General features: G+C 31.3%; 1 protein-coding gene across 3 annotated transcripts in view; it reads right to left on the bottom strand.

Moving 5' to 3' along the window:
- LOC143084967 (allene oxide synthase-lipoxygenase protein-like) overlaps positions 1-25,939 on the bottom strand; it is a 65,666-nt gene that overhangs the window by 35,759 nt on the left and 3,968 nt on the right. Inside the window, exons 2-16 of one of the 3 annotated variants that reach the window (XM_076261062.1) lie at positions 19,639-19,686; positions 17,313-17,782; positions 16,213-16,257; positions 15,273-15,407; positions 13,002-13,099; positions 12,399-12,534; positions 11,116-11,211; positions 9,983-10,079; positions 8,226-8,343; positions 6,224-6,316; positions 5,878-5,938; positions 4,889-4,997; positions 2,420-2,511; positions 1,822-1,995; positions 90-253 (exon numbers count right to left, since the gene is read on the bottom strand). In XM_076261062.1, coding sequence (XP_076117177.1) covers positions 90-253; positions 1,822-1,995; positions 2,420-2,511; positions 4,889-4,997; positions 5,878-5,938; positions 6,224-6,316; positions 8,226-8,343; positions 9,983-10,079; positions 11,116-11,211; positions 12,399-12,534; positions 13,002-13,099; positions 15,273-15,407; positions 16,213-16,257; positions 17,313-17,782; positions 19,639-19,660 — 1,910 coding nt within the window. In that variant the 5' untranslated portion in view covers positions 19,661-19,686. The remainder of the gene's footprint in view (positions 1-89; positions 254-1,821; positions 1,996-2,419; positions 2,512-4,888; positions 4,998-5,877; positions 5,939-6,223; positions 6,317-8,225; positions 8,344-9,982; positions 10,080-11,115; positions 11,212-12,398; positions 12,535-13,001; positions 13,100-15,272; positions 15,408-16,212; positions 16,258-17,312; positions 17,783-19,638; positions 19,687-25,939) is intronic. The other 2 variants (XM_076261064.1, XM_076261063.1) reach the window with 2 other exon arrangements.

The raw sequence follows: 25,939 nt of genomic DNA on the forward strand, positions 1-25,939 counted from the left end.
AACTCCATCTTTCATTTCAACAGCTAGTGTATTCTACATGCCTGTAATCGATTTGATTTGTTTCAGAGTAAATAAATGATACAGCTTACTCTTCAACAATTTGTACTGCATGAGGATCGACAATAAACTGTTTCTCAAAGTGACCAAGACTATCTGTTGCTTTGTCACTCAGAACTTTCGTAATCGACATCGTCTCTAAAAGCATTTCTCTTTTTGCGATCGCATTAAGGATTCTTTCTATAGCGACTGGACTCTGAAAAAAAAACCACACCTAAATAGTCTAAAATGGTATATGTATTTTGCTCTTTGGTCGGGTTGTTGTTTTATGACACTTTCCCCGTTTCCATTTCCAATTTTAGATACATTGGTACATAATATCTGTGTTAAGGAAATTAGGATTCTTTAAGATTGTTATATTTTTATTCAAAGACATCGATTTCCTTTGTCTATTTCCCTATTGTTTATATAATATTTTTCTTTAAAAATTAAAAGAAAATTAAGAGAATACATATAAAATTCTACCACTGCATCGAGTGTGATACGATATTTATCCACTCGAGACAGTTACATTTTTAAATATTTAAAATTTAACTGTCGAGAGTGGTTAAATATGGTATTACACGAGATTTGGTGGTGGAAACTGTTTCTCTATTTTTTTTCTAACAATATGCAGGCAAGCTTATTCCTTCTTTTCGAATGATCTGCAAAAAAGATGTGTTCTTTCTATGTGACGTCATTAGGCATGGTCGCCGTTTTTCATGCCGTCACAATAGGAAATTCAGAGGAAAGCAAGAAAATTCGAAGTCATAATCGGATTTTAACCAATGGATAACTTAGATCAAACGAACCACACGTTGATTAATTTTTTTATACAATGGGTGCAGAAAGGGATGAATTGACCAAGAGTTAGAGAAAACAAAATATAACAACAATATCTAAATATTAATTAACAAGTTATTTTGGGGGTAAAAAGTATGTGTAATTATTCACGTGTCATTATAACAACAAAGTACACAAAATGCCATTCCATTACAATTAAAGTATTAACATTCCTTACTTTAAACTTTAACAAAAGATTACTAAAAACACGAAACATATGGAGATAGAGTATGATTACCGATAAATTATTCAGAGAACAAAAATCAAGGGTGAAAATAATTATAAATAAGTATACGGCCTTCAACAATGAACACATGTTATACCGTATAGTTAGCTATCGGGGACCTGGGACGAGAAAAAATTGAACTAATTCAATAAATAATGGTGTGGAGCTGATACTCTGTTTATGTAAAAGAAGCATATGACATCCGTATAGAGAAAACATGCAAAAGCGTAACGTTGTAACTGATGTATGTTACTGCTAGGATATTGGAGGTTGGCAATTGAAGGCTAGTTACGCCATTCTTCACTACTTTCAAAAAGGTAGGTTAATATGTTGCTGTTTACATAATTAAAGATCTCCAAGTTCTGAACTTTTCGGTGCTTCAGATGGATAAGTTGAATCATAAAAAGGTATTGGTGTATTACAATTTTGTGATTGTGTTTACCTACCATGTATCCCATTTAACAAACCGCCAATATAATAGTGGTTTAGAATAGACGGTTATCTTAGTGGTTTTAGTATACATGTACTGTATCAAACATTTCTGTTACTTAACGTTAGATAATAGTGTTTAACTCTTCTGGTATGCCTGACGTTTTTAGGCCTAACGACAACACAAATTCCCTTCTTAACATTTTTCTTTCAGGTAATTTTGATATTGTATTTAACATAAGTGATTCGAATTGAAACATATTCAGTCAGCCTAAAATTGTACATACCTTGTCTGTAGGTGGATTTCCAGACAGGTGGAATGGATAATTGAACGGAGCACCATATTCATCATACTGTTCGAAGTTTGCAGTGGCATGACCAGCACTACACGTATAGATAATGGCTGTCAATGTTATAACAAGTTGTTCTGTTGTTTTAAAATTGCCATTACCTGGGACTCCCTGCAACACAAAATAATAGATATCATTTTGTGATACAGTTGTAAAATTGTTTTCAATAAGATCTGGAAAACTTATTTAGACATTCCTAACCGTACTTGATTTAATTTAGCAACGTTTTTAACTTAATAATAACATTTGTTTATATTTCATATGTTCATTAGTGTGTTTCCACTAAAACGTACATAATTAAAACAAAATATTACCATAATTGTTTTTCTTGAGCAAAAATCTATGAAACATATCTTGGTGTTATTTTTCACAAATCAAATATTGACAATATCAAGCCGAACCATGATTTAAAACTTTACTGTGTATTCTGACTATATAGTAATAGCTTATTTAGATGAAAGTAAATGAACGGCCTGATTATAAAAATATAGAGATTATATGTTTTTACAATATGCTATAACTAGTATTTACAAACCAGAATTCCAACTCCGCCATCATCTCTTGACTTTACAAGTTCTGCTCCCCAATTCTGTAACTCATAATCTGCAGCCAATGAACTTTCTGACGCTGTATTGATAAGAATGTTATCACTAAGTAGAATTTACGTTTGAACTGAATGAATATTTAATGGTTGGAACATAGTTATAAAAGGTAACCCGCTTAGTTTATACTTCAGTTTAAGTGACGCGGGTTTCTTTAACATACACTCGTCAGTGAAGCTTACAAAGATTCGTTTACGGAACATCAATTGTTACTTAGTATATGAATGTCATGAATAAAAGCAATAAAACATAGTTTATTGTCAGGCAACATTTCTAATACCTGCCACGATAGAAGTTATTAAGAAGAACCTTGTTTATCTAAAAATATAAATTCATTTGTATGTGCGATCAGTTCAAAACGGATATCATGCACGGTCTTGCCTATCTTTTATAATAGGATGCTTCTTAATACCTTTAAAAAAAGTGTTTTATTCAACCAGACAAAGCAGGATTTTGAAAATCGCCAATCTGCCCTACTGTCATTTTGTTTAACCATAAAAAGGAGAAGAAAAAATAGTTAAACCATAAACACGATTAGACATGGTGATCAACATTTAAACTAAACACTTCTTTCTGCAACTACTTCGCTATTAAAATAAGGAGTTCATTTATTGTGATGGAGCATATTCAAACTACAATGTCAATCATTTTTATATTCTTAAAACAGCTCAAATTATATATCAATATCAATAACAATCTTCACAATTTTAAATTAATAAATAAACCTACTTTTATTTCAAAATTTACACTTGCAGTCATGATGCCAAATCGAAAGATTAAATTTTGCTATATCGGTTAATTTCACAAAGCTTTTTTCAATTCGGATAGAAATGTAGATACAAATTAATTGTTTTAACGTCGAGAAATACATATATTTTGAAAGAACTAGTCCAATTCAAACAATACACAGAACTTTATTTCATCAAAATGCAGCATCATTAATTAATGATTATTCAACAAACAGTGGATTTGATATGGGAACTTATTGTGCATCCCTACTAAACCGACTTGGTATAAACAAATGTTCAGTTCAGATGTCACAAAGAACTTTTTCAAAGACAAAAGAAAAAGACATTTGGCAAAGTTCTATAATTTCACTTTCAGATAAATTGACGTTTTAGTGTGTATCATCTTTCTGTGAATGTTTGTATATCATATATTCAGATATTCTCCATTTATTCAGGTTAAGGATACTACCGCAATATGAAGGTCTGCTTCGTATCTTGATCTTTTCCTCGATATCTAAACAGCTATATGTCTTCAGACTAGAATGTTTCAGGACAATCATGATAATTTCAACTTTTTAAATGATCACTTTCTTATTTTCAAAGAGTAACATTATGAGTGTATAATATCATGATCAGAGCGCTAACAAAAATCAATTACCATGTATTGATCTTGCATGTTCATACTAAACTTATTTCATTAACAGGGGTCTATTTTTTTACACCCATACAGATATACAAGGGATAACGCCTAACAGTGATACTATGCAAGTTTTGTGGTCACCATCACAATTTGTTTGACTGATACGACGTGTCTGTACAGGGTCTGAACAATATTTAATTAAACATTTTAAATCTTCGAATGCTAGAATAGTCGTCTGATTTGTCAATTCACTGGTTTTGTCCTCTTCACGATTGTGACATTTTGACTGAATGTGGATTCGCATGGCCGATGACGCTTGCATAAAAGAAGACCCTCACCCTGTCGGAGTACCTGGTTGGATACTTATGACCTTCTTTGTATTTTAAATTGAATTGGTTTTGATACAGACTCAGAAACTTTGTATAGATTTAGATGTCAGATTGGTGTTATCATATTTTGAAAAAATAACAGTTGGTGAATAGTTTATTTAAACGCTTTGAAAGTTGAAATAACAAGTGTGGAGAAGACATACTTACGATGACTTTAACAATGGCTGACCAACCCAAATGACGTATCTGCTAACAAATGGACATTAAAAACTCGTACGTTGAGAGAAAAAGCCAACGTCAATGGCGAATAACAAAAGACGTCGAAAAGACAACCAATTAGCAAAACACTACATAACAAAGAAAGACTTAATAACACAAGCCCAATCAATAAAGAGGAATTGTCTAAGTTTTCGAGAAGGTTAGGAGACCCTGTTCCACAATTGGTACTCGTCGTGGTATTAATGATATTATGTCTAAAGTAAAAATATGGAATCATAATTGATAAAACAAAACAAAAAGGAACTATCAAAATTCATAAAACAACGAAGAGTCAAACACAACACCGAAAAGAAAAATTTATACTTTAAAAAAACTAGCATATTCAAAATAAAAAACAGAGCAAATCAAACTTACCAACAAATCTATTTGTGCTTACATATCCATTTTGAAGTAATTTTTCTAAAATTAACTTATAAAATAACTCACAATAGTAGAGCAATACATATTTCTCAACATATGACTTAATGGCATCATACAACAAAAGGCCATCATCTCTCACATGATAGGCTCCGGTCAGTACAGACTGATCAAAAACCTGTAATAAAATCATTCATCGAATCAGCACTCACAGATAAATCACTCAGATGCTCACGTGCAATAAACGCTGATAAGAAATATTGGCATAACGAACAACCCCGTTGCATGTAAATGTTATGGTATGATAGGTACCAGCGACATTAAAATGGTTATTTTCGCTATTTCAATGCTTTTAAAAGTTTTTGTTTCGATCATCAACTATTTATAGTTTCCATTTCAAATCAATATTTTAGTTCGCCAAGAAAATCTTTAGCATATGTACGAATCGTGGAAAATAATTTCAAATAATTCAGTGCGAACAATTTCACTTTTACAGTAGTAATGAGAAACATAGAATTTGAATTTTGATTTGGACTGACCAATGGATTTATATGCAGTGCAATGACAATCAATTTGAATAATGAAAGACGTCCATTCGTTATTTTGCCATTTGATTAGTGATTTTCCGTTTTAAATTTTCCCCGGAGTTCAGGATTTTTGTTATTTTACTTTTTATAATACATAAAACAAATTAAGTTTTCTCGCGAACCTACTATGTACATTATGTTCAAAATCAGTTCATATCTGATATACATGAACAGTATTTCGTCTTTATGAATATGAAAAGAAACGTAGGTGAAAAAAAAAAGACAAATGACATGGACGAACAAATAAAGGCTCCTCTTATTCATGCATGTACTAATGACGTTGATTCAGAAACAAAATCACACCGGGAACAACAAATTCGGTTTAGAACTTGCAAAATAGATCGTTTTAACTGTTAAATGAACGTTCAGTTGAAAAATCATTATTTCTTAGAATGTATTAATAGTTATATATATATTTTTTAAACTAAATTATCTGTTTGAACAGCAATATCTCATTAATAATCAAAATACCCCTCGGCTCTTCAAATTGTCCGGAAGAGTTCCATGTAAATCTAGTCTCCAACATTCCATACTGAAAAGTGCAAATGAATTAAAGGTTTAGGAAAATTAATATAATTATTAATATTACAAAAATCAGAAGACAAATAAGTAGGTTAATGCTTTTGAGAAGAACTGTACTAGAAATCATTTATTCAATTATAGGTGTAAAGCCAATTCATAAATACCTAAAAATTCACTCCGTGTGAAATTGACTGCAAAAGTTTTACTTTTAGTTTTCATATAGTTTAGTTTAACATCTACGAATAGAATCATTTGTTTTGCATAACACCCAAGAAAAACTGTGTTTTACACTTACCTCTTTCCCATGATATGAAAAACGCCTTCTATTCCTGCATTGGAAATCTTGTCTATGATACCGCCAGGTTTTATCAACGATACAAGTGCTAGACTGAAAAATAAAGAGTTGATTGAATGTTTTTATGCCCAACCTACGATAGTAGAGGGCATTATGTTTTCTGGTCTGTGCGTCCGTTCGTCTGTCCGTCCGTCCGTTCGTTCGTTCGTCCGTCCATTCGTTCGTCCGTCCGTTCGTTCGTCCGTCCGTTCGTTCGTCTGTCCGTTCGTTCGTCCGTCCGTTCGTTCGTCCGTCTGTTCCGCTTCAGGTTAAAGTTTTTGGTCAAGGTAGTTTTTGATGAAGTTGAAGTCCAATCGACTTCAAACTTAGTTTACATGTTCCCGATGATATGATCTTTTTAATTTTAATGCCAAATTAGAAGGTTAACCCTAATTTCACGGTCCACTGAACATAGAAAATGATAGTGCGAGTGAGGCATTCGTGTACTGGGGACACATTCTTGTTTTCAGATAAATTATTGTTGATAAGTGAATATTTTTTCTTCATACAGATATAGAATTTCAAAGAACTCATTTCGCTCTCTTGAAATAACCGAGTCGGGCAAATGTTTACGACTGTTTCCACTAGAACTACTGATTATCAAGCATGCAACGTCGCGACGTATTGAATTATTTTATTATGTAGTGTAACGCTCACTTCGCTGATGTTTAGTACGAAAGACATACATTTAGTAGCTATGCTTGCATAGACATAGAAGTAATGCCATGGACATAGCGAATAAACATATAATGAATCTGTTTTACCTGCATGCAAATAGACAATATTATGTAGCGTCTTATTTCGAATACTTTTCTTGATACATATAGCTCATTTCTCATCATTAAAAAAAAACATACACATTATAATGGATGTGGTGCGCTTGTCGTAAACTAATGTTTCCAGTGATAATATAAACAGTCTGTTTTAAACTAAAATATAATAAAATAGAAGAGAAGAGATTGGGAATATTATGTAAAAGAAAATTTCATAGTGCAGCAGTAACAATTGAGATGAAATTATAAAAATAGAAATGAGTTGAAAGATATGTTGTTAGCAGTAACTATTCGTAGTAAATGTCTGGATTCCTGACAGATAATCAACAATGCGTGATGGATAATGTTTGCCTAAAATAGAGTCGAAGCCGCAAAGCAAATAACATGTATTATATCATTAAGCGCATAACATTTGTTGTAGAAATGTATTATTTCTAGTCCTTATAAATATAAAGAAATGCTACCATTGAGTTTTTGACATATGTTGTGACTCTCTGATAAGTTATGAGTCAGCAATATTTATTCGAAGAAACAGTTAACTACCACTGGAACACATCCGTCGTCATATGTGAAACAAATATTTCATTACGGCCAACCAACAAGTAATGGCGTCCGGGTGATTATAGAAGGTACTACAACTGCAAAGACATCTCATGAAACCTTAGTGTCATTGCTTTTTTGTCAGTAGCAATACTTTATCAAGGAAAGTATGATAGGAAATGCAAGTTCTGAATATTGTATTGAATGAGATATATATACTCCGTATGCAGGCTCTGCTGGATTGCTGCTACATAAGATTGGAAAGTTTACAATTGGGACGATAGAATCATTTCTTTTCTCGTAACGTTTTGTTCATCACCGAATCTGTCTAGTTAATATTTAGATTGTAAGAAGGTATAAATAAATGTTTCTGTTGTGTCCTTTATTTCCTGATCGATAAGGCAAATGCGTTTGAAACCGTCACAAAACCTTGTACTTTTTCGTGAAATGACATCATTTGTATAGTGGAATAAAAGCATTATGCTTTGCCTAGCTTTCTCTCCTTCTTCGTAAGAAGCTCCTCGTGACGGGTTTTAACATGTACTGTGAACGTCCACATTGGATTTTTGTATAGGTTTACTTTTGAACAATCAATTTTGTATGAATATTTAATAATGACTTCATGTATATATTTCGATGAACAAGTGTACCTGTCTATAGCCATGAGATACAAAAAGTGTGGATTCAGCAATTTCATAATTGGATGTTGTAGCGCAAGTTGTCTTTTTGTTGAGACACTTATGCCTTCCATCATCAAATGAGTAAAGTCTAAAAGAATAGAAACATAATATTAATAATCATATGTACCGTTTTAAGATAAAAATAATTATCTCGATGGTAAGTTCTTAACACAACTGAGGTTCCCACTTTCTCAGACAAAACATATCTTAGATGGTTCGATAATTCTTTTAGGCACCTTTGAAAAATGTCTATGACGAAATACTAAATAAACTGTTCACACTGACGGTAAACTTGTTTCTAACATTTCCAATAAATTGAAAGTACAAGATCAGTTGCTTTCACATCACGGAACATAACAAATATTGTTCAATTGTTCTTATAACTTGATCTTTTAATATTTTATAGATCTAAACTATATGTGTACTTAGCTTTGGAGGCTGACTGATTGCCTTTTTATCTATTTAGTGAAAATGTTATATCAGGTTGCACTTTAAATAAATGAACCATGTATTATATATTTATTTTATCTATAGATCTTTTCTGGTTTTGTTGCTATTCATCATTTGCTTTAACTTTCTGTTTTGGTTAGTACACGTAATATAAGTTCATGAGTTTCAATTTCGGTCTAAATCCGTTGGCTGTGTACTGATTAATACTTTAAGTCTGGATTTGTGTCTCGTGTCGTTATGTTGAGTTTAAACAATTGCAACAAGTTATTACTGTTTGTTTGAATGTTGTGTTGTCCCAGGTTGAGGACGGTTGAGCGCTCACATACTTGTTTTACCCCGTCACGGTGTGTGACAACTCAATGTCAGAAACCTGTAGATAAGAATTTCGTTGGTTCATGTCGGTTTATATTTGTATTTTGTAAATTGTTTTGTTACAGAGAAAGCCGTTAGTTTGATTTTTTGAATTGTTTCACATTATTTTAATTCTGCGGCCCGTTTAGCCGACTAAACTGTATGGATTTTTCTCATTGCCGAAGCATGAATGCATAGTGACCGATTCAAATGAATAATAAATCTGCAAAAATCGTCCTGTCCTCTCCCCTCCCCTGAATATCTTATGGTCATTCCCTTACTGTTATTGTTCCTTCAAGATCATTTTCCCTCTTTTTGTGCCATTTGTCATCGGATATTTTCATTACATGTTTTCAGGTAAAATACCCGATGGCAAATGTAAACAAATGATAAAAAATGTGATATTCTATGGAACAATAGTTGTGCAGACGTTTTCACGTATCCCAAAAATATAACAGTATTGCAAGAAAATATTTGTCTTCATCCAGTTTATCGTTCCTTGCTTTTAATGGATTTCTTGTTGAAACACTAGATTCCTCATGATATTAACTCGATTAAACACCAATTAATGATCATTGTAGCCTAAATATAGATATATTTTTGGTCTTCAATGCTCTTCAACTACGTACTTTATTTGGCCTTTTAAACATTTTTTGATTCGAGTGTCACTGATAAGTTTTTTGTAGACGAAACACGCGTCTGGCATAAATATAAAAATTTAATTCTGGTATCTATGATGAGTTTATTGTTAACCCACTTCATAATTGAAAGAAAAATGTTCTCACTAATACGTTAGTGTTCAAGTTGGTTATATATAATGTGATGTGTTGGCCTATATACTTCTTTCTTAATTTTTTTTGTCAAATGAGGTTATTCCGTTGCGTTAAAGGTTAAATATATATGTTACTAAGAGTTGTTTTATGTACTTAGATGAGTTAGAGCTTGGTGATATGTAGAATCAGCCAGATTGTACCACAACTTTGCTAACATCCAGGTATACTCTGGGTCTGACGGTAAGAAAACCTATTAAAAAGACATGTATATAAAAATATGATCAATTTCTTAAATCAAATAACCCGGATATCCTTATTCAACTGCTATATCTATATAATGCAAGTACATAGGGCCTCGGTTGCAGAGTTGTCTAGTTAGTCGAACTACTGTATTACTAGCGGTTGTGAGTTCGAATCTCGCATGTGCGCCCGACTCCATTCTTATTTGACTAGGATTGTCATTTTGTCAACCAAACGTTGGTTGGTTCTCTCAAGGTATTCCGGGTTTTTGTTTTTGCTTCAATACAAACTGACCGTCACGAAAAGTACCATTTTGCCGAAAGTGGCATCCAATCAATCAATATCAAAAGTACATATTGAAATGTAAACGAATAAAAAAGTTAACACAAAATAATAAAAAAGATATTCATAACTCACAACTGGAAAGGAAAATATAAGAAGATGACGAAAAGACACAAAACATTACATGGAATGCAAAGACAATATCAACAAGTAAGGCTTATTAGCTATGTTTTAACGCAATGTTGGACATTACAAATATAATGATAAGTAATGGGATATTGATACCAACGTGTCTGCAAATTTCAATGTCAATGCTTGACAATGTTCTTAGAACAAACAAGGGAATACTTTTGAACTTATAGGTCATTGATAAAGGTTTTTTTATGTCATAAATGTTATTATTGTTTTTGTTTCCAAGGCACAATATGGATTTAAATCGTTTTATATACATCCAAGTATCATGAAGAATTGTTTTACGTAAAACAAAATACATATGTTTTTATACATATGTATTATATGCTGAAAATAGTTCCAAGACCTTTTTATGTAAAAAAGTACGTAATAAGGCTTTTCATTAACTTGTTATTCCCTCCATTTGTCATTTGAAGATGACATAAAACAGTATATGAAAAGATCATATATATATTTTGAAATGTAGGTCAACCATTTTAGGTCCACACATTAGGACCACAGTGATCAGGAAATACTCATATATCACATATATTCTGATGAAATTGTAAACAGTTTTACAAAGAAATACTTACAGGGTTACTCAGTCCTTTCGTCTGAAATAGCTGTATGGCTATTGGCATAAGACGTTTAGCATCGTTAAAATAAAACAAAGCCAAGGGACAAGTCATCTGCCAAAAAGAAAAAGGTAAATGTTCAACTTCTTGGGTTTCGTTCTCGGACTATTTAGTGTTCTATTAATTCATTATTTCTGCTCAGTAACACTTGTAGATTTAATCCAGAAAGTTTAACGAGATTCATTATTTATGGAATCTCATACATTTGTCTTTTCTAATACCTTATTTTCCCCCTCAAATTTGCAAGAAGTGGCAGATCACTAAACTATGGCATATAGAATGCCATGGTATATATAGCATCTTAGCCTTTATATATTTGATTTGTGTCGATTCATTGCTTTTCAAAACATATGCTCTAATCTCCTTTCGCGTTATAAATCTAATGCGTCCGTCAATGATGCTTTTCATCGCTAACTGTGTCTCCACTTTACTTCTTTGTGCATATAACCCATTTCAAGTTTATTTTAAAAGTTGTACTAAAAAAATGTTTCTGTTTTATTTGATATTTCTGAGGCAATTTTGGAATGAGTGATATTTGAATTTGCCAATGTAGTATCAATCATTTTTTGAAATAATATAAATTGATTTTATTGCAATCAAGATATTCGTTTAACTTACTTTTGTAGCACATATATGTGCAAGAATGAGTGTTACTTGAATAAATTAAAACGCTAAAACGATAATGTATTTTGTTCAATTCAAATTCAATCAATAAACATTTCATTTCAGTTTTATTACACCAGACAATATATGCATATTACACATTTTACTGTAGCCTATATCTTTTAAGGCAAGGTATGCATAATAGGTCGCCTATAGGATAAACAATGTGTGCCGTTAGTTACGCGAGTTATCTGACATATTCTACACAGGCAAATTTCACTCACATCAGTTTCACGTGAATTTAAATTCATGTGAATCTCACGTGAAATTCACGTGAAATCAGTTTTTGTGAGTTTCATGTTTATCTAATGTGAAACTCGCGTGAAATCAGATTTTGTAAGTTTCATGTGAATCTAATATGAGACTCATGTGAATTTCACATAAAAATCGCGTAAAAAAATTCACTCCATTAACTGAGAAAGACCTGATGCGTCGACACAGATAACGTTCTCTGCTATGTAAACTTCACCAACGATACAAATCTCCAAACAGTGTACATGTCTTAATTGGTTAATTAACATATCGCACTGCTTTATCATGTTTATGTAAAATTATTTAAGTATTATATAAATATTTACCATAAGATTTTCGGTTCTAGTTGGACAATCTTCCAATATTGCCAAGTTTGTCATGAACAGCCTTTTATCTTTAATGGCTTGTTTAATTGTCTTGCCTTCTAGAAACGGTTTGATCATGTTTTCTGTGACTGCAAAACTATGAAATAGAAAAATATTAAATTTTCAGATTGGTAAAAAGTAAAATCACAAAAATACTGAACTTAGAGGAAGATCAATCGGGAAAGTCCATAATCACATGGCAAAATCAAATAACAAAACGCATCAAAAACGAATGGACAAGAACTGTCATATTCCTGACTTGGTACAGGCATTTTCAAATGTAGAAAATGGTGGATTAAACCTGGTTCTATAGCGCTAACCCTCTCACTTTAATGACAGTCTCATCAATTTCCGATATTTTTACATTGATATATATCACCAGGTACATGTAACCGGTTTTTACATTTGGGACTCAATTTGAATAAAACATGTAACATACAATAGGTAGATAAAAAAAATAATTAACATAAAATTAAACTAAATACGAAAAATAAATTAGACTATTTAGAAGACTGCTAATGCTGACTTCATCCTTTTTCAAATACTTGAAAAAAACAAGCTTACTTTTCGGGTATCGCAGTACACATTTCTATTAATAACGAATTCAAGCAGCTAATTCTCTGTCGTCCAAACTTCATGTCATCGTTGAAATACTTTGAACTCTGAAAAACACAAAAAAAAACAACAACAGAAAAGGTGTTTAATTTTTATTTACCTATACAAAACAACACAATAATGAAATGAATTTTCTAACAGCTACTCAACAGTGATTTATTGACCGCAATCCAAATGTTTCAATAGACATAAATTTACAAGAAAATAGAAATGAACTATGTAACATAACTTTGTGATGAAAATAGAAGTATTCCATTTTGATACTCTGTGATAAACATTTTTTTAATATTTTATGCTTTTGCAAAAAAAAAAAATGATTTTTTTATTCAGGTTTTTATTACCTTTTTTTTGTTTACCTTGGAGTTTGGTATTTTTTTGTATTACTTTTCTGACGGGGTTTGACTAGATTTATATACTTTTTGGTTTTACAATCTAAATGTGTTCTGAGATTTTAAGTCTTTGAATATTTTGGCCTCTTGCATTACTAATAAATAAATTGCTTGTTGACATATGTATCTGTCACTTCTAATATCATTAAGCCAGTGGTCGAAGCTTCTCTTTATGAGTTTCCGATGGTAGATCTAGTCCAGCAGCTAGATAGTTCTGTAACTAGTTCCGTTAATCTGGTACTGTTATGAGAAATGGATAGTATTTGTTGAAATTTGCTAATATCATTTTGTAAGTCTTTTAAAATCGATGATTTTATCATTGTAAATCATACCTCTGAGTCCATATCCGGTTTGCCTATATATTGGATCTATATATTAATAATTCACCTTAGTACATCATTAACAGATATATCAATAAATCATACGTTCATGTTCAGTCGTTCAGTGGTAAGGCAGACTTTGGTATATTCAGTATTGGTAAGATATTTGGCTTGTACCAAGTCAGGAATATGACGGTTGTTATCCATCGGTTGATGTGTTTGCGCTTTTGATTTTGCCATTCGATAAGGACTTTCTTCTTTTCATTTGTCCTCATAGTTCAGTATTTTTGTGTAATTTTACTTTTTACGATCTATTCATTTTTTTTTTAGACGACTAAGAAGATGTCTGTGAAAAAATATGTGTTGCGAAATTTCAAATCAACTGATTTAGAAGTTACCACATTTTGACACTGCTTAATTATTAGGATAACTATTGAATTTGTTCTGATTATTTTTTTGTTTGTTTTTGTTTTCCGCCTAAATTTTTTTCTTGCGTAGTTTTGTTGTTTCATAAGATTTCGCTTAGATATTTAGAATATGATGTCGTATAGTTTATATATATACGCTTTAAAAATTTACAACTGCGTAACAAAAAACTTTACGTTGTAAGAGTTATCTCCCTAAACACTGTTTTTCTTGTGGCCACTACTCCTTCGCAACCGTAAAAGATTACGATAAATTTCTTTTACCAAATTGCTCGTTATATTTTCAGGATTAGGATTTCTATCTTTACCGAAGCTATCCGGAGACTCCATATGAGAGTTATTTCCCTTTATGCATTTGATATAAGCAATATGCATTTCTAACTGGTAAACCATAAGTGATAGAGACATAGGGTCTTTTGGTTTAAGGTCTTTGGTCCAAAACAATGAAAATTAGGTCAAGGTCAAAGGTCAAGGTCATATTCTAAATTTTGATTTTGGCTTATTTTCACTTATTTTTAAATAACCTATGACATATCGAAACATAATTTTTAATAAATTGTTAGTTGCGACATGTCGTTACTTGTAAATTTTGGTTGAAAGGGTGTGCAAACAAAAATTCGGAGTTTTTGCCCATCTTACATTTAGAATTACACGTAAAGTGATTAATCATTAACCAAACATATTAAAGATCTAGGGTCTCTTGATGTAAGGTCCTTGGTTTGTGTGACCTTGGAATTGAGGTCAAGGTCATAGGTTATTAGGACGTTCTAGATTTTGACCTTTGCTTTAAATTCATATTTAAACATCATAATACACCATAGGAACTGACAATTTAGACTGAATTTGAATATTTTCAAATCAAAATAGATATTTACTGGTGGAAAGACCTTTAATTGTTCTCTGAACAATTGGTTTTTAATTATTATTGTATATGATCATCAAAATAAACTCATCATAGATACCAGGACTAAATTTGGTATATACGACAGACGCGCGTTTCGTCTACAAAAGACTCATCAGTGTATTTATCTGTTTTGTTACTTTTTTATCACACTTTCATTAGAAAATATACGTATTTAATCTTACCTGTGGAACTCCAAACGCTTTAGTATACACGGTTTTGACGTCGTCAACATTCTTCCATTCTTTTCCTTTTCCCTTTTTTGTCAGTTTATGGCTTTCTATACCATACTCGGCAAGTTTCGAAAGCAAAACGTCAAGCTGTCAACAGCAAAAATTCTTCTTAATTATTTGAGAAACTAGTAATATATATTATATGATTACGGAGAGGTGGTATGAGTGCCAATCAGTCTGAATAAAACCGACCACCACTAACAATCTACAAACGCAAGTGGATATAGTGAGGTCCCGTTTTAATCAGACTGAGTGCTAATGCGACATCTCTCCATCCAAGTCACAATGTATAAAAAATCAACAATTATAGGTCAAAATATGGCCTTCAAGCATACTTCATTTAGTCTTTGAGTTTTTTTTTTTTGCTATAGTGATTTCAACACATGAGGTTTGACTTCCTGCAAGTCCTACATTATTTAACGTCTTTAAGACAAATCTGTTTAGTACGGGAGAAAAATGAATGTTTTCTTGTGGAAATAAGTATGAAATATCTATTGCTTTGCATTCTATTAGTTATTTGCTTTTCTGGCCAATTCCTATCTTGATCTGATTAGTTTATTTTCCTCTAAATTTAAGCTCCATGCTACATCACGCCAAACTCTGAAGGTGCATGCCTGCACCATGTTTAATGTAAGTAAAAATAAAGTTTTACCGAAGCTCAAATAACGTTAACCTATTAAAAATATACGAAGAAAGGGAAGAAAGGGAAGGAGTTAAAACAACTTATTAGGTCCGTGTACTTCATAACTACATCTATAATGTCTCCTAAGTATTACATCCAATATAAACAATTGTACTATTTATAGACACAGAAAAATTAAAGTATACATATGAAATGCACAAATCCAATTAAACTTTGTCCCATCTTAACTTTTGATAATGCAAAACTTACAAAATAATGCCATGAAAATGTCTCATCCTCTGGTAATACTTTAACCTGAAAATATAGACATTTAGTATCAAGATTTTTGGACATATACTATGTCAGGTATACATTCATATTAAAAGATTTTATAAATACAAGTTTTATTAAATACCAAATATGCCTCGTTTGCACTTATTAATGCCGAACGTTTTAGCTACGAAAAGTATCTTTATCTCTGTTTTAGTCAGAACATTTCAAAGTTACAAAGACTGACGCCAACGTGAACTTTTTATTGAAGATTAAAAACAGACGTCATGCAATTAAATTATTTTTAAAATTGAATCATTTCTGTTAGTGTGTTATTTAGCTTAATTCAAATACTTGGTTTTGCTCACTGTTGAATGCAAACATATAATCGTTAGTTCCCTATGTGTTAGTCATTTGGCAATTGACTGATAGTTGTCTGATCGACTTATTTTGAGTTTTGAGATCTGGTTTCAACTGATACTGCTTTTTCATATTTTGAAAATGTGAACAGATAAATATGTCAATATGCAAAACATTGTTTTGTAATCGGAAATTCTATCTACAGATGATTTTAGTATGCATATAGTTTTGCTTTCTGCCACTACCTATATGAAGATGCTTGATTTCATGATTCACAACATATTTGTTACGTTTGAGAAAGTGTTTGTTATACAAAAAATTGGCATTCTCGATAAAATCAACTTCTGTTCTAGACGACTTGTTTCCTTATTCATAAGAGCTTGACTGCATACATGATTTTATCAGGGGGGAAGAAAAGAAGTTACAAGTATCATTTAACTTTAATTTCCGCTATATAGATGAGATTCTTTCCAAAGTCAGGAACCATCCATTAAGTGCTTGTCATTGGCCGCTGGAAGCCTACTATGGAATTTGGTTCTTGCTCAGTGTTAAAGGCTGAATTGTGATGCATTGAAGAAGACGCTTGCCTTGTCAGTACAAAAAATGTTGTCCGTTTGAGGGTTGTGCGACTTTTTATTCCAGTATTTATTTGTTATATTATTTTCTCTTTTTTTTTAAATCTATTAACGATATTTGACCGCAGGTAAATTATTGTCGCTTTAATGTAACAAACTTCGTACTTGAGCAGGTAGTCCGGGAATCTTAACATCTAGCTGATATTCCTTCTGTAAGACTTGCATCTCACGCTTTCTTGATACTTTCATTGGATCGTTTTGTGGTAAAGTAGTTTCATTTACGAAAAAGTAATGATAGTTTTCTTTGATCCATTTCAATGCTGGAAATACGGTTGTGATACTGTTTTCCTTGTTGCATTTGGTGACTTCAATCCAATCTAGATACCAGTTGGTACATGAACCATTGTTGTCTCGCCACAGCTCGATTTTCCGGACTTCAGAAATGTGAACTTCAGATTTAATAGAAAAGCTTTCAAACTTTCCTCTTTTAAAATCACCTTTCAAAAAATTAGAAAGCTTGCATTCTTTTGTTTGGATTCCATCTGTTCCATAAAGTATTATATTGACATGAGCATGCGTCCCAGCTCCCTTTTTGTCTCCAGTCTGCACCGTAATATTGTACTTTGCATCTGTACCTGAAATTTTTAAAAAGATATCTTCCATTTGCACGAATGAAAATCTTTTGCCTTATAATTTGGTACGCCAGACGCGCAGTTCGTCGATGTAAGCCTAATTTCCTTAGGGTGCATGTGAGTCCCTCTGTAATTTCACCTCAATTTGTATTTTATCAATTATTTTATGACAAAGAACTTTTGTGATCAAATTAAGTTCCGTTTTCATTATTGTTTTATTTCTCTTTCATAGGACAATAAGATGCACTGATACTCGAATGTGTAATTGCGTGGTTACAGATTTAAATGACAGCCAATAGGAATAAACATATATATAGAAATTATCGATTTGCAAACTCGGCAGATTAACTTAAAAAATTATTTCAACTTTTCTAGGTAAAGCTTGAATCAGCGGCTTGGATCTAGATCACACATATATAACCCAAACGAAAAAAATGAAACACCAGCTGAGTAGTAAGTTTTTTGTTTGGTTTAAATACGTACTATTCAACTTCGTATTCGGGTCGACCTTTCAATATTGACTTTTCGTGGCCACGTATGTGTCTGGTGTAGATTTTATATGTTTTTAGCCAATTTTATAATTTCAAAGCTATTGCTACGGTTGCTATGGAGATATCATTGGTTTCTATGGAAAAAAAAATTTATAACAGAAATATGCTACACAAAAGGCTTTCAAATAATAATAAGGACTGAGAATTAACCTAATATATTTCTATTAATTATGAGTAATTTTAATTATCTTTTTTTTTTTGTAGATCTGGATAAAGTTATCTCTCGTTCTCGTGGCAGATGATGTTATATCTCTTTAAAATGCACAGTTACCTTATCTTTATTATCAATATTTTTTTGGAATATATACCTTGGCTAAAATTTTAGAGAAATAAGAAATATCTATCTCATTCAATTTTTTCGCAACTAGCAAAAGATTACAAAGGCTCATGTTCCTGTTATATCTATGTATAAAAAATCGAAAATACACAATATTTTGGATCAAGAAACTGTCCAAACAAGGACGATGACCCCAAATTTTAATTGTTGTTTTTTTCACAAGAGCATTTCATCAATTGCATTCACACAAAATAAAATAAAATGATCTCAAGAAATATTCAGTGATGATCCACTTCAAGACGTTTCTACACAACACAGGAAAAACGCTAATAAGTAGTGGAAACTACTTGTACATGTAGAAAGTAACTTTGTCTTGGAATGGAGAATTGATGCATTGTCTAAATACCGAATCGTAAGCATTTTTATTTCAAATCAAGAAAACAAACTGAATGTTTTCATGAGGGTTAAATTGAAAACAGAAACAAAATGTCGTTGAATATGTCCTCGTTAAATACCTTGATAACCATTCGAAACGCAGCTATACTGCTTACAGGTTTGTTCATTTTGTCTATTATAATAGATTGTATGACATCCTGAATATTTATTTTGATTTTGTTTTGTCAATTTATCTCCCTTTTCATATGTATAACATCATTAACATGAATAGTTGCTTGACTGACTCTGTCTTATTGCGATTTTATCAACATGATACCCAAAAGGTAATATAGTCTATAGATATGACATTCTTGACATAACATTTAATTATTTCAAAAAAGTCAATGAATACATTGATGATTTTGAACTTTAAATCAAAAGCAAACATGCACATACTATGCAAATATATACTTCTGTACCTATCGTATTTCTGTGTAGTATAAATTTGATTTACAAACAGATCAACTATAAATTGATTTTTGTATAGGGTTAGATTATTAAATTATAATCCTGGTACCTTTGATAAGCTCAATTGTATGATGATGATAAGAGAATTAAGATAAAGTAAATGATAAAATAAATATTGTTCACTTTACCTTTGCTCTTACTTTTCGACATGACTACTTCACAATTTCTTTCCTAAACTAAAAAAATATATATACATACATATAATAATAAGTAATGCACTTTAGTCATGATTTGTCATTTTTTATAAATGGGCGATTTAGATCTTTAAGATTTGTGCATACTGTTTAAAGTCGTAGGCTTTTTAACAAGTCTTTACGTTGAATACTAATTTATTATTATGGACGTCGTGGTTGCAGGTGAACTATGTTCAACGAATTTAAAAATTTATAGGCATAATTGCAGAATTTTTCAAAACCACGAATTAAATATACTGTTACAATAAATGATAGTTTGTACCCCCTCCCCCCCCCCAAAAAAAAAAACCCAACATCAACCAAGAAATGCCGTAGAAATTGTATCAAAACAATTGAGACCAAGATTTATTGGCAACAGTTTTATAGCTAGATTATTACAGCTTATAACACTTTCAACATCAGAACAAAGAACACAGAATATGATTAACAATTATAAAAAAAATTTAGAATAATACTGTATTAAAAATACAGAATAACTAGCGTCGAAAGATACTGATAAATCAATTACACCCATAAAGCACAATGTATGTACAAATGATAGGTGATACGTCTCATATTACTATAGTTAACGACGAGAAACTTTTTCAGCCGTACAAAATGAGCTCCTTACTTTTCACCTTAATGTCATATCATATATTTTCAACGTATTTTTGTATTGAACAATGTAATACCTAGCTTGTTGTAATAACTTTGAACGCAGACAGCTTAGATAATATAGGCTTTATCGGGAGCAAACTTAAAAATATAAAGTTTTGACTATAACCCATCTGTTTTTATACACCCGTTTACGGAACGTATACTGGTATACCGTTGTCCGTCCGTCTGTCCTCTGTCCGTCGTCAACATGTCAAAAATGCTTCAACCAATTTGCATGCAACTTTTGTGAATTTTTATATCTATTAACTTGAGGTTTCTTTCGGTTTTTTTTTTATAAATGTATGATTTTACGTTTCCGAGTTTTGGGGTTTTATTCATGACAAAGAGGGTGATTTTCAAATTTTCTGACAATAACTCAAAAATGCTTTCACCAATTTCAAAAAAACTTTGGTGAATTGTTTATATATATATTGACATAAACTCCTTTCGATTTTTATAATTTTTTTACTTTTTTACGTTTCCAAAGGAGTTTTATTCATTACAAAAAGGGGGATTTTCACGTTTATTGATTTTTGAGCTTTTGGAAATTAATGACGCTTGTTTTAAGATGTCTGATTGGAAATAACATGTTGGTATTGTGCAGCATTATATAGGATAATACAGTTTATATCTTTTTTTATTCTCAGGAAGAGAGGTCCGAGAACACAATTATTTCGTAGTGCATTTCTTTTAGAACATAAATGAAAATTAAAAAAATCCCACCTGCGCTTTCTAAAAGAAACTTTTGCAGTGTGTTGTACTACTTTTGGGACAAATTATATCAAAATTATAGAAAACTTCATCGGCTCTAACTCAAAATATGGACAATTTTATGTTTAGGGCGTCTTGAAATCTTTTGACAGCTTCCGAAGTGCTAATTTTCAACCTTTTTCAGCTGGACCAAATCACTACTTTCCTTTAAAATTCTGGACCGAAATTTTTTTACAGTGTAATTTCACCCCCCTACTTGCAATTTGAGGCATTAAACATGGAGAAATAAATTTGAAAGGGGTATAAAAATTAATGGCAAGTAACCCACTGTCAACACTAGGGACTATATTTGTGAACTACGAAAATCAAGGGACGACAATTGTGGTCTCGGACCTAATAGGATAGAAAGAGTTGACAAATCTTAAAAAAACTTGGTATGACCAAAGCTTAATAAATTATACCACTGCTTACAAAGTTTCATGACAATGGGATGTATATTAAAGACAATAAGTTAAGTTCTATACTCATCTTTGCGCGTAAAATTTTGACGTTAAAATTGAAAAATTACAATTATCAACATTTGGGGCTTTAAAAATTAAAATGTTGTAAAAAAATACTTTTTAAATGCCTTAATATATAACTTATCCTGTACTAAAAGCAATAGAGTACTCATTTGATTTATCAGACTTGGCATAATTATTCAAAAGTAAAATTTATATGAGGCTGCGCCTAAAAAATTGAGGTTTTTCAATGAAGGGGAGCCTTACATGAAGATGTAATATTTTCCAGCAATTTTAAGTTTGTGAAGCTTTTTGGTTATAAATGATCCTTACATATGTATTGAAAGTACTTTAAATGGAAAGAAAAGTTACAAATAACATATCATATTAGTTTAAAAGGGTCTTAGGCCAAGTAAGACTGGAAAAAATTTAGGGTCAATCTAGGCGGTGCCATATATTCACATTAAAAATGCATACTGAGGCTATAAAAAATAAAAATTTGTGTCTTTTTTATCATTTCTATACTCATGTGACATGATATAACAAATATGAGCACAAAAAGACTGTTGCAATTAACTTTTCTTACAAACAGTATGGTCGGATACAAAGATTTTTGCCTTTTTAGGGAAAAATTTGCATGCAATTTATTCTCAACAGGCTTATTTTTAAATCACTTGCTATCCTACAGAAAAAAAGAAAGATATTATGTGAAATGGAACAGGTACAATAGACATTGTAAAGTGCTTTTGATACAAATTTAGTGAGGTCTTTATTATGGACTTCAAATTGTATGTACCAAGCTCCCCACTTTTTACTTCATCCAAACAGGGCATTAGACAAGGGTCATTTATACAACACATTTTGCACATATTGTCTGAGATAATCTTCTTTTCTGTAGATTCAGAGTTCATAAATAAGTAAAAGAACTAGATAAAGGCATAGAAACACAAATATTGACACATGAAAACCTGTCAGATAGAAAGTCAGGATGCCATTTATGCATCAATATTGAAAAGGCTATAAATGCCTATTTTGACCATAAAATGTCAAAATTGGTCATTTGTGCAGAAATTCTATAAAATTAAAGTTTAAATCCTTTAGTTTCATGCTATTTGACAAATTGACACCATCAAAACATTTAGGGAAGTTGCCAAAGTACAGATTCTATATTTACAGATTTCACCTCTTAGGTCCGAGAACACAATTATTTCGTAGTGCATTTCTTTTAGAACATAAATGAAAATTAAAAAAATCCCACCTGCGCTTTCTCAAAGAAACTTTTACAGTGTGTTGTCCTACTTTTGGGACAAATTATATCAAAATTATAGAAAACTTCATCGGCTCTAACTCAAAATATGGACAATTTTATGTTTAGGGCGTCTTGAAATCTTTTGACAGCTTCCGAAGTGCTAATTTTCAACTTTTATCAGCTGGACCAAATCACTACTTTCCTTTAAAATTCTGGACCCAAATTTTTTTACAGTGTAATTTCACCCCCTACTTGCAATTTGAGGCATTAAACATGGAGAAATAAATTTGAAAGGGGTATAAAAATTAATGGCAAGTAACCCACTGTCAACACTAGGGACTATATTTGTGAACAACGAAAATCAAGGGACGACAATTGTGGTCTCGGACCAGAGGCTTTATTAGGACCTGTAATTGGGCCCTTAAAACCACAACGATATTACAATTATTTGACACTTTCGATTGCAGAACAGACATATGTCTTTTAAAGGTACTATGCCGTCAAAAACATGTTGTTATTGACCTATTTGACAAAAAATGGCAATTATACAACAAGTTTTAACACACAAAAACGGGCAACAGTCAAGAAAAAAAAACCAGAACACAGTTCATAAACGTTGTTGTTTGGTATTTATTGAAAATTCCAAACAATCACATTTGTTCATTATGATTCATTTTAGTTGATATTATATTCAAGAAGTCTCCAATTACAGCTCAAAATTTTACATTTTTTTTATATTCTCCACATGTCTTATTATTCGTATTTTTCTAAAGTCTGTGATATTTTTGTCACTACCACCTACCACCTCTTAATTAACGTGCATGCATATTCGACTTTTCAAAAAAAAAAAAGGTCGGTTTATTTAGGATACAGTTTAATTGTCGAACCTTAAACTTTTTTTATTCATTCAGTATAATGAAAAAGTGGGAAAGTTTTGAATACAAAGAGATACAATTAATATAAGTGTTTTACTATAAGTAAGTATACGTTTTTATATACCTTGAAATATCATATCTTGTTTCTTCTTTTTTTTGTTTAAAACAATATGTTGGTTGATGCTGAATTGTTCTGAATGCTTACTCACACTAACAAGACGGGTGCAGTTTTATACTTTTAAAAATATATCTAAATGTATTCCCTCATGTTTAGTGGCTAATCGAGTCTTGTGGTTTTTTTTAATGTTTTGTAAAATCCGTTTTGGACATAGTCATTGATGCTTATATTAAAAATTACATATTAAGCATATTTTATTTTCAAATTAGGAGCCTATGTCGGGCATACGGACACACACATGCTATTCGAATATAATGATTCAAAATGAGATAGCAATTAGATAAACTATATATATACAGATATATGATATTAATTTGATGAATTGTATTGACAGATTTAATTACAGTTGAAATCCTTCGCATAATGTCAAAATAATTGTTACCTGAAGTTCAGTAGTTGTCGTTTGTTGATGTGGTTAATAAGTGTTCCTCGTTTCTCGTTTTTGTATAGATTATACTGTTGGTTTTCAGTTTGAATTGTTGTAGACTAGTCATTTTTTGGGCCCTTTATACCTTACTGTTCGTTGTGAGCAAAGACTCCGTGTTGAAGACCGTACTTTGACCTATAATGATTTTTCTTTTCCTAATTGTGACTTGGATGGAGAGTTGTCTCATTGACACCCATACCACATCTTCTTATATCAATATAGGAAGGAAATTCAAGGAATATCTACAATTAACCTCGTCCACATCTTAAAACCATATAGTACATAAAAAAACCAGATGCTATGAAAATGCTAATGAGGCATTGACCAATCAGTAACGAAAAAACTCCAAAAAATAGAAATCCATTTATTATATCTGCAATACGTTAAGAATGTTCGCTATTTTTGTTTTAAAATTTATTAGACATTTATGAATAATACATTTTGAGAAAACATTTTTTTTTTCTTCATTCATACCCCATTGCAACTCCTTTATAAACACTTTAAAACCTAAAAATGTCACAAAAAAGTTAAAATAATAATATCCCGGATCTGATATTTAGTATTCAAGTACTAAATGTATTAATGATACCTTGTTTTAGAAATTTAGTTGTCACCCTAAAATCATTTTTTAAACATGAACATGTAATGCAGTTGTATCTTTTAATTTTTTTTCAGACTTTGAAATATCACGTTCACTGTATAATTTTTTTTTGTAATAAAGTACAGTCAGAATAATCTTAGTCTATATGTCTTTCTGTGTAATAAAGTACAGTCAGAATAATCTTAGTCTATATGTCTTTCTGTGTAATAAAGTACAGTCAGATTAATCTTAGTCTATATGTCTTTCTGTGTAATAAAGTACAGTCAGAATAATCTTAGTCTATATATCTTTCTGTGTTTATTTGTTACATATATACGTGGCTATGTACATCCCGTCATTGATATTGTGTCGTGGTAAAATATTTGATTACATATTTGTTTGTATTTATAATGATTAAGATTATCACACAATGTTGACTGCTTTACCCCTATTTTTGAAAATTTAACCCATAATGTCTGTTTGTTTTGTTCACACAACGTTGTCAATATAATAGAATTGTATGCGACTGTCATACAAGTCAGAGATTTAGCTAGCTATAAATTCAGATTTAACCCAACATTTGCTACATGAAAATATACTTGCACCAAGTCAGGAATATGAGAGTTGTCCATTCGTTTGATGTGTTTGAGCTTTTGATTTTGCTATTTGATAAGAGACTTTCCGTTTTGAATTTTCTGCGGAGTTAAGCATTTAAGTGATTTTACTGTTCATTCAGTAACAAGGATCTTTATAAATGTCTGGAAATGTGAGGATAAAACTTAAATAAAACACATTTCAAGTCCTTTTTTGTCATAATGCTATTCAACTGTTGCAGTCTATATATACCCCTGGCTTTCAAACAATCGGCTTAGATCGTACCAAGACAAATACAGATTAATTCAGAAACCACTTCGGGCGCACATGTTTTTTTGGTTTTTTTTTCATTGCGCGAAATTATACTTTTATAACACAAAATAATGTATATTTACAATAACGTTATCATACAGATTGATATACCTAATATGGTTATTTCAAACATTGGTATGTGTCTTACATAAAGAGAATTTACATTTCGTTAT

This window comes from Mytilus galloprovincialis, chromosome 8, assembly GCF_965363235.1.
Source record: "Mytilus galloprovincialis chromosome 8, xbMytGall1.hap1.1, whole genome shotgun sequence".
Taxonomy (NCBI): domain Eukaryota; kingdom Metazoa; phylum Mollusca; class Bivalvia; order Mytilida; family Mytilidae; genus Mytilus; species Mytilus galloprovincialis.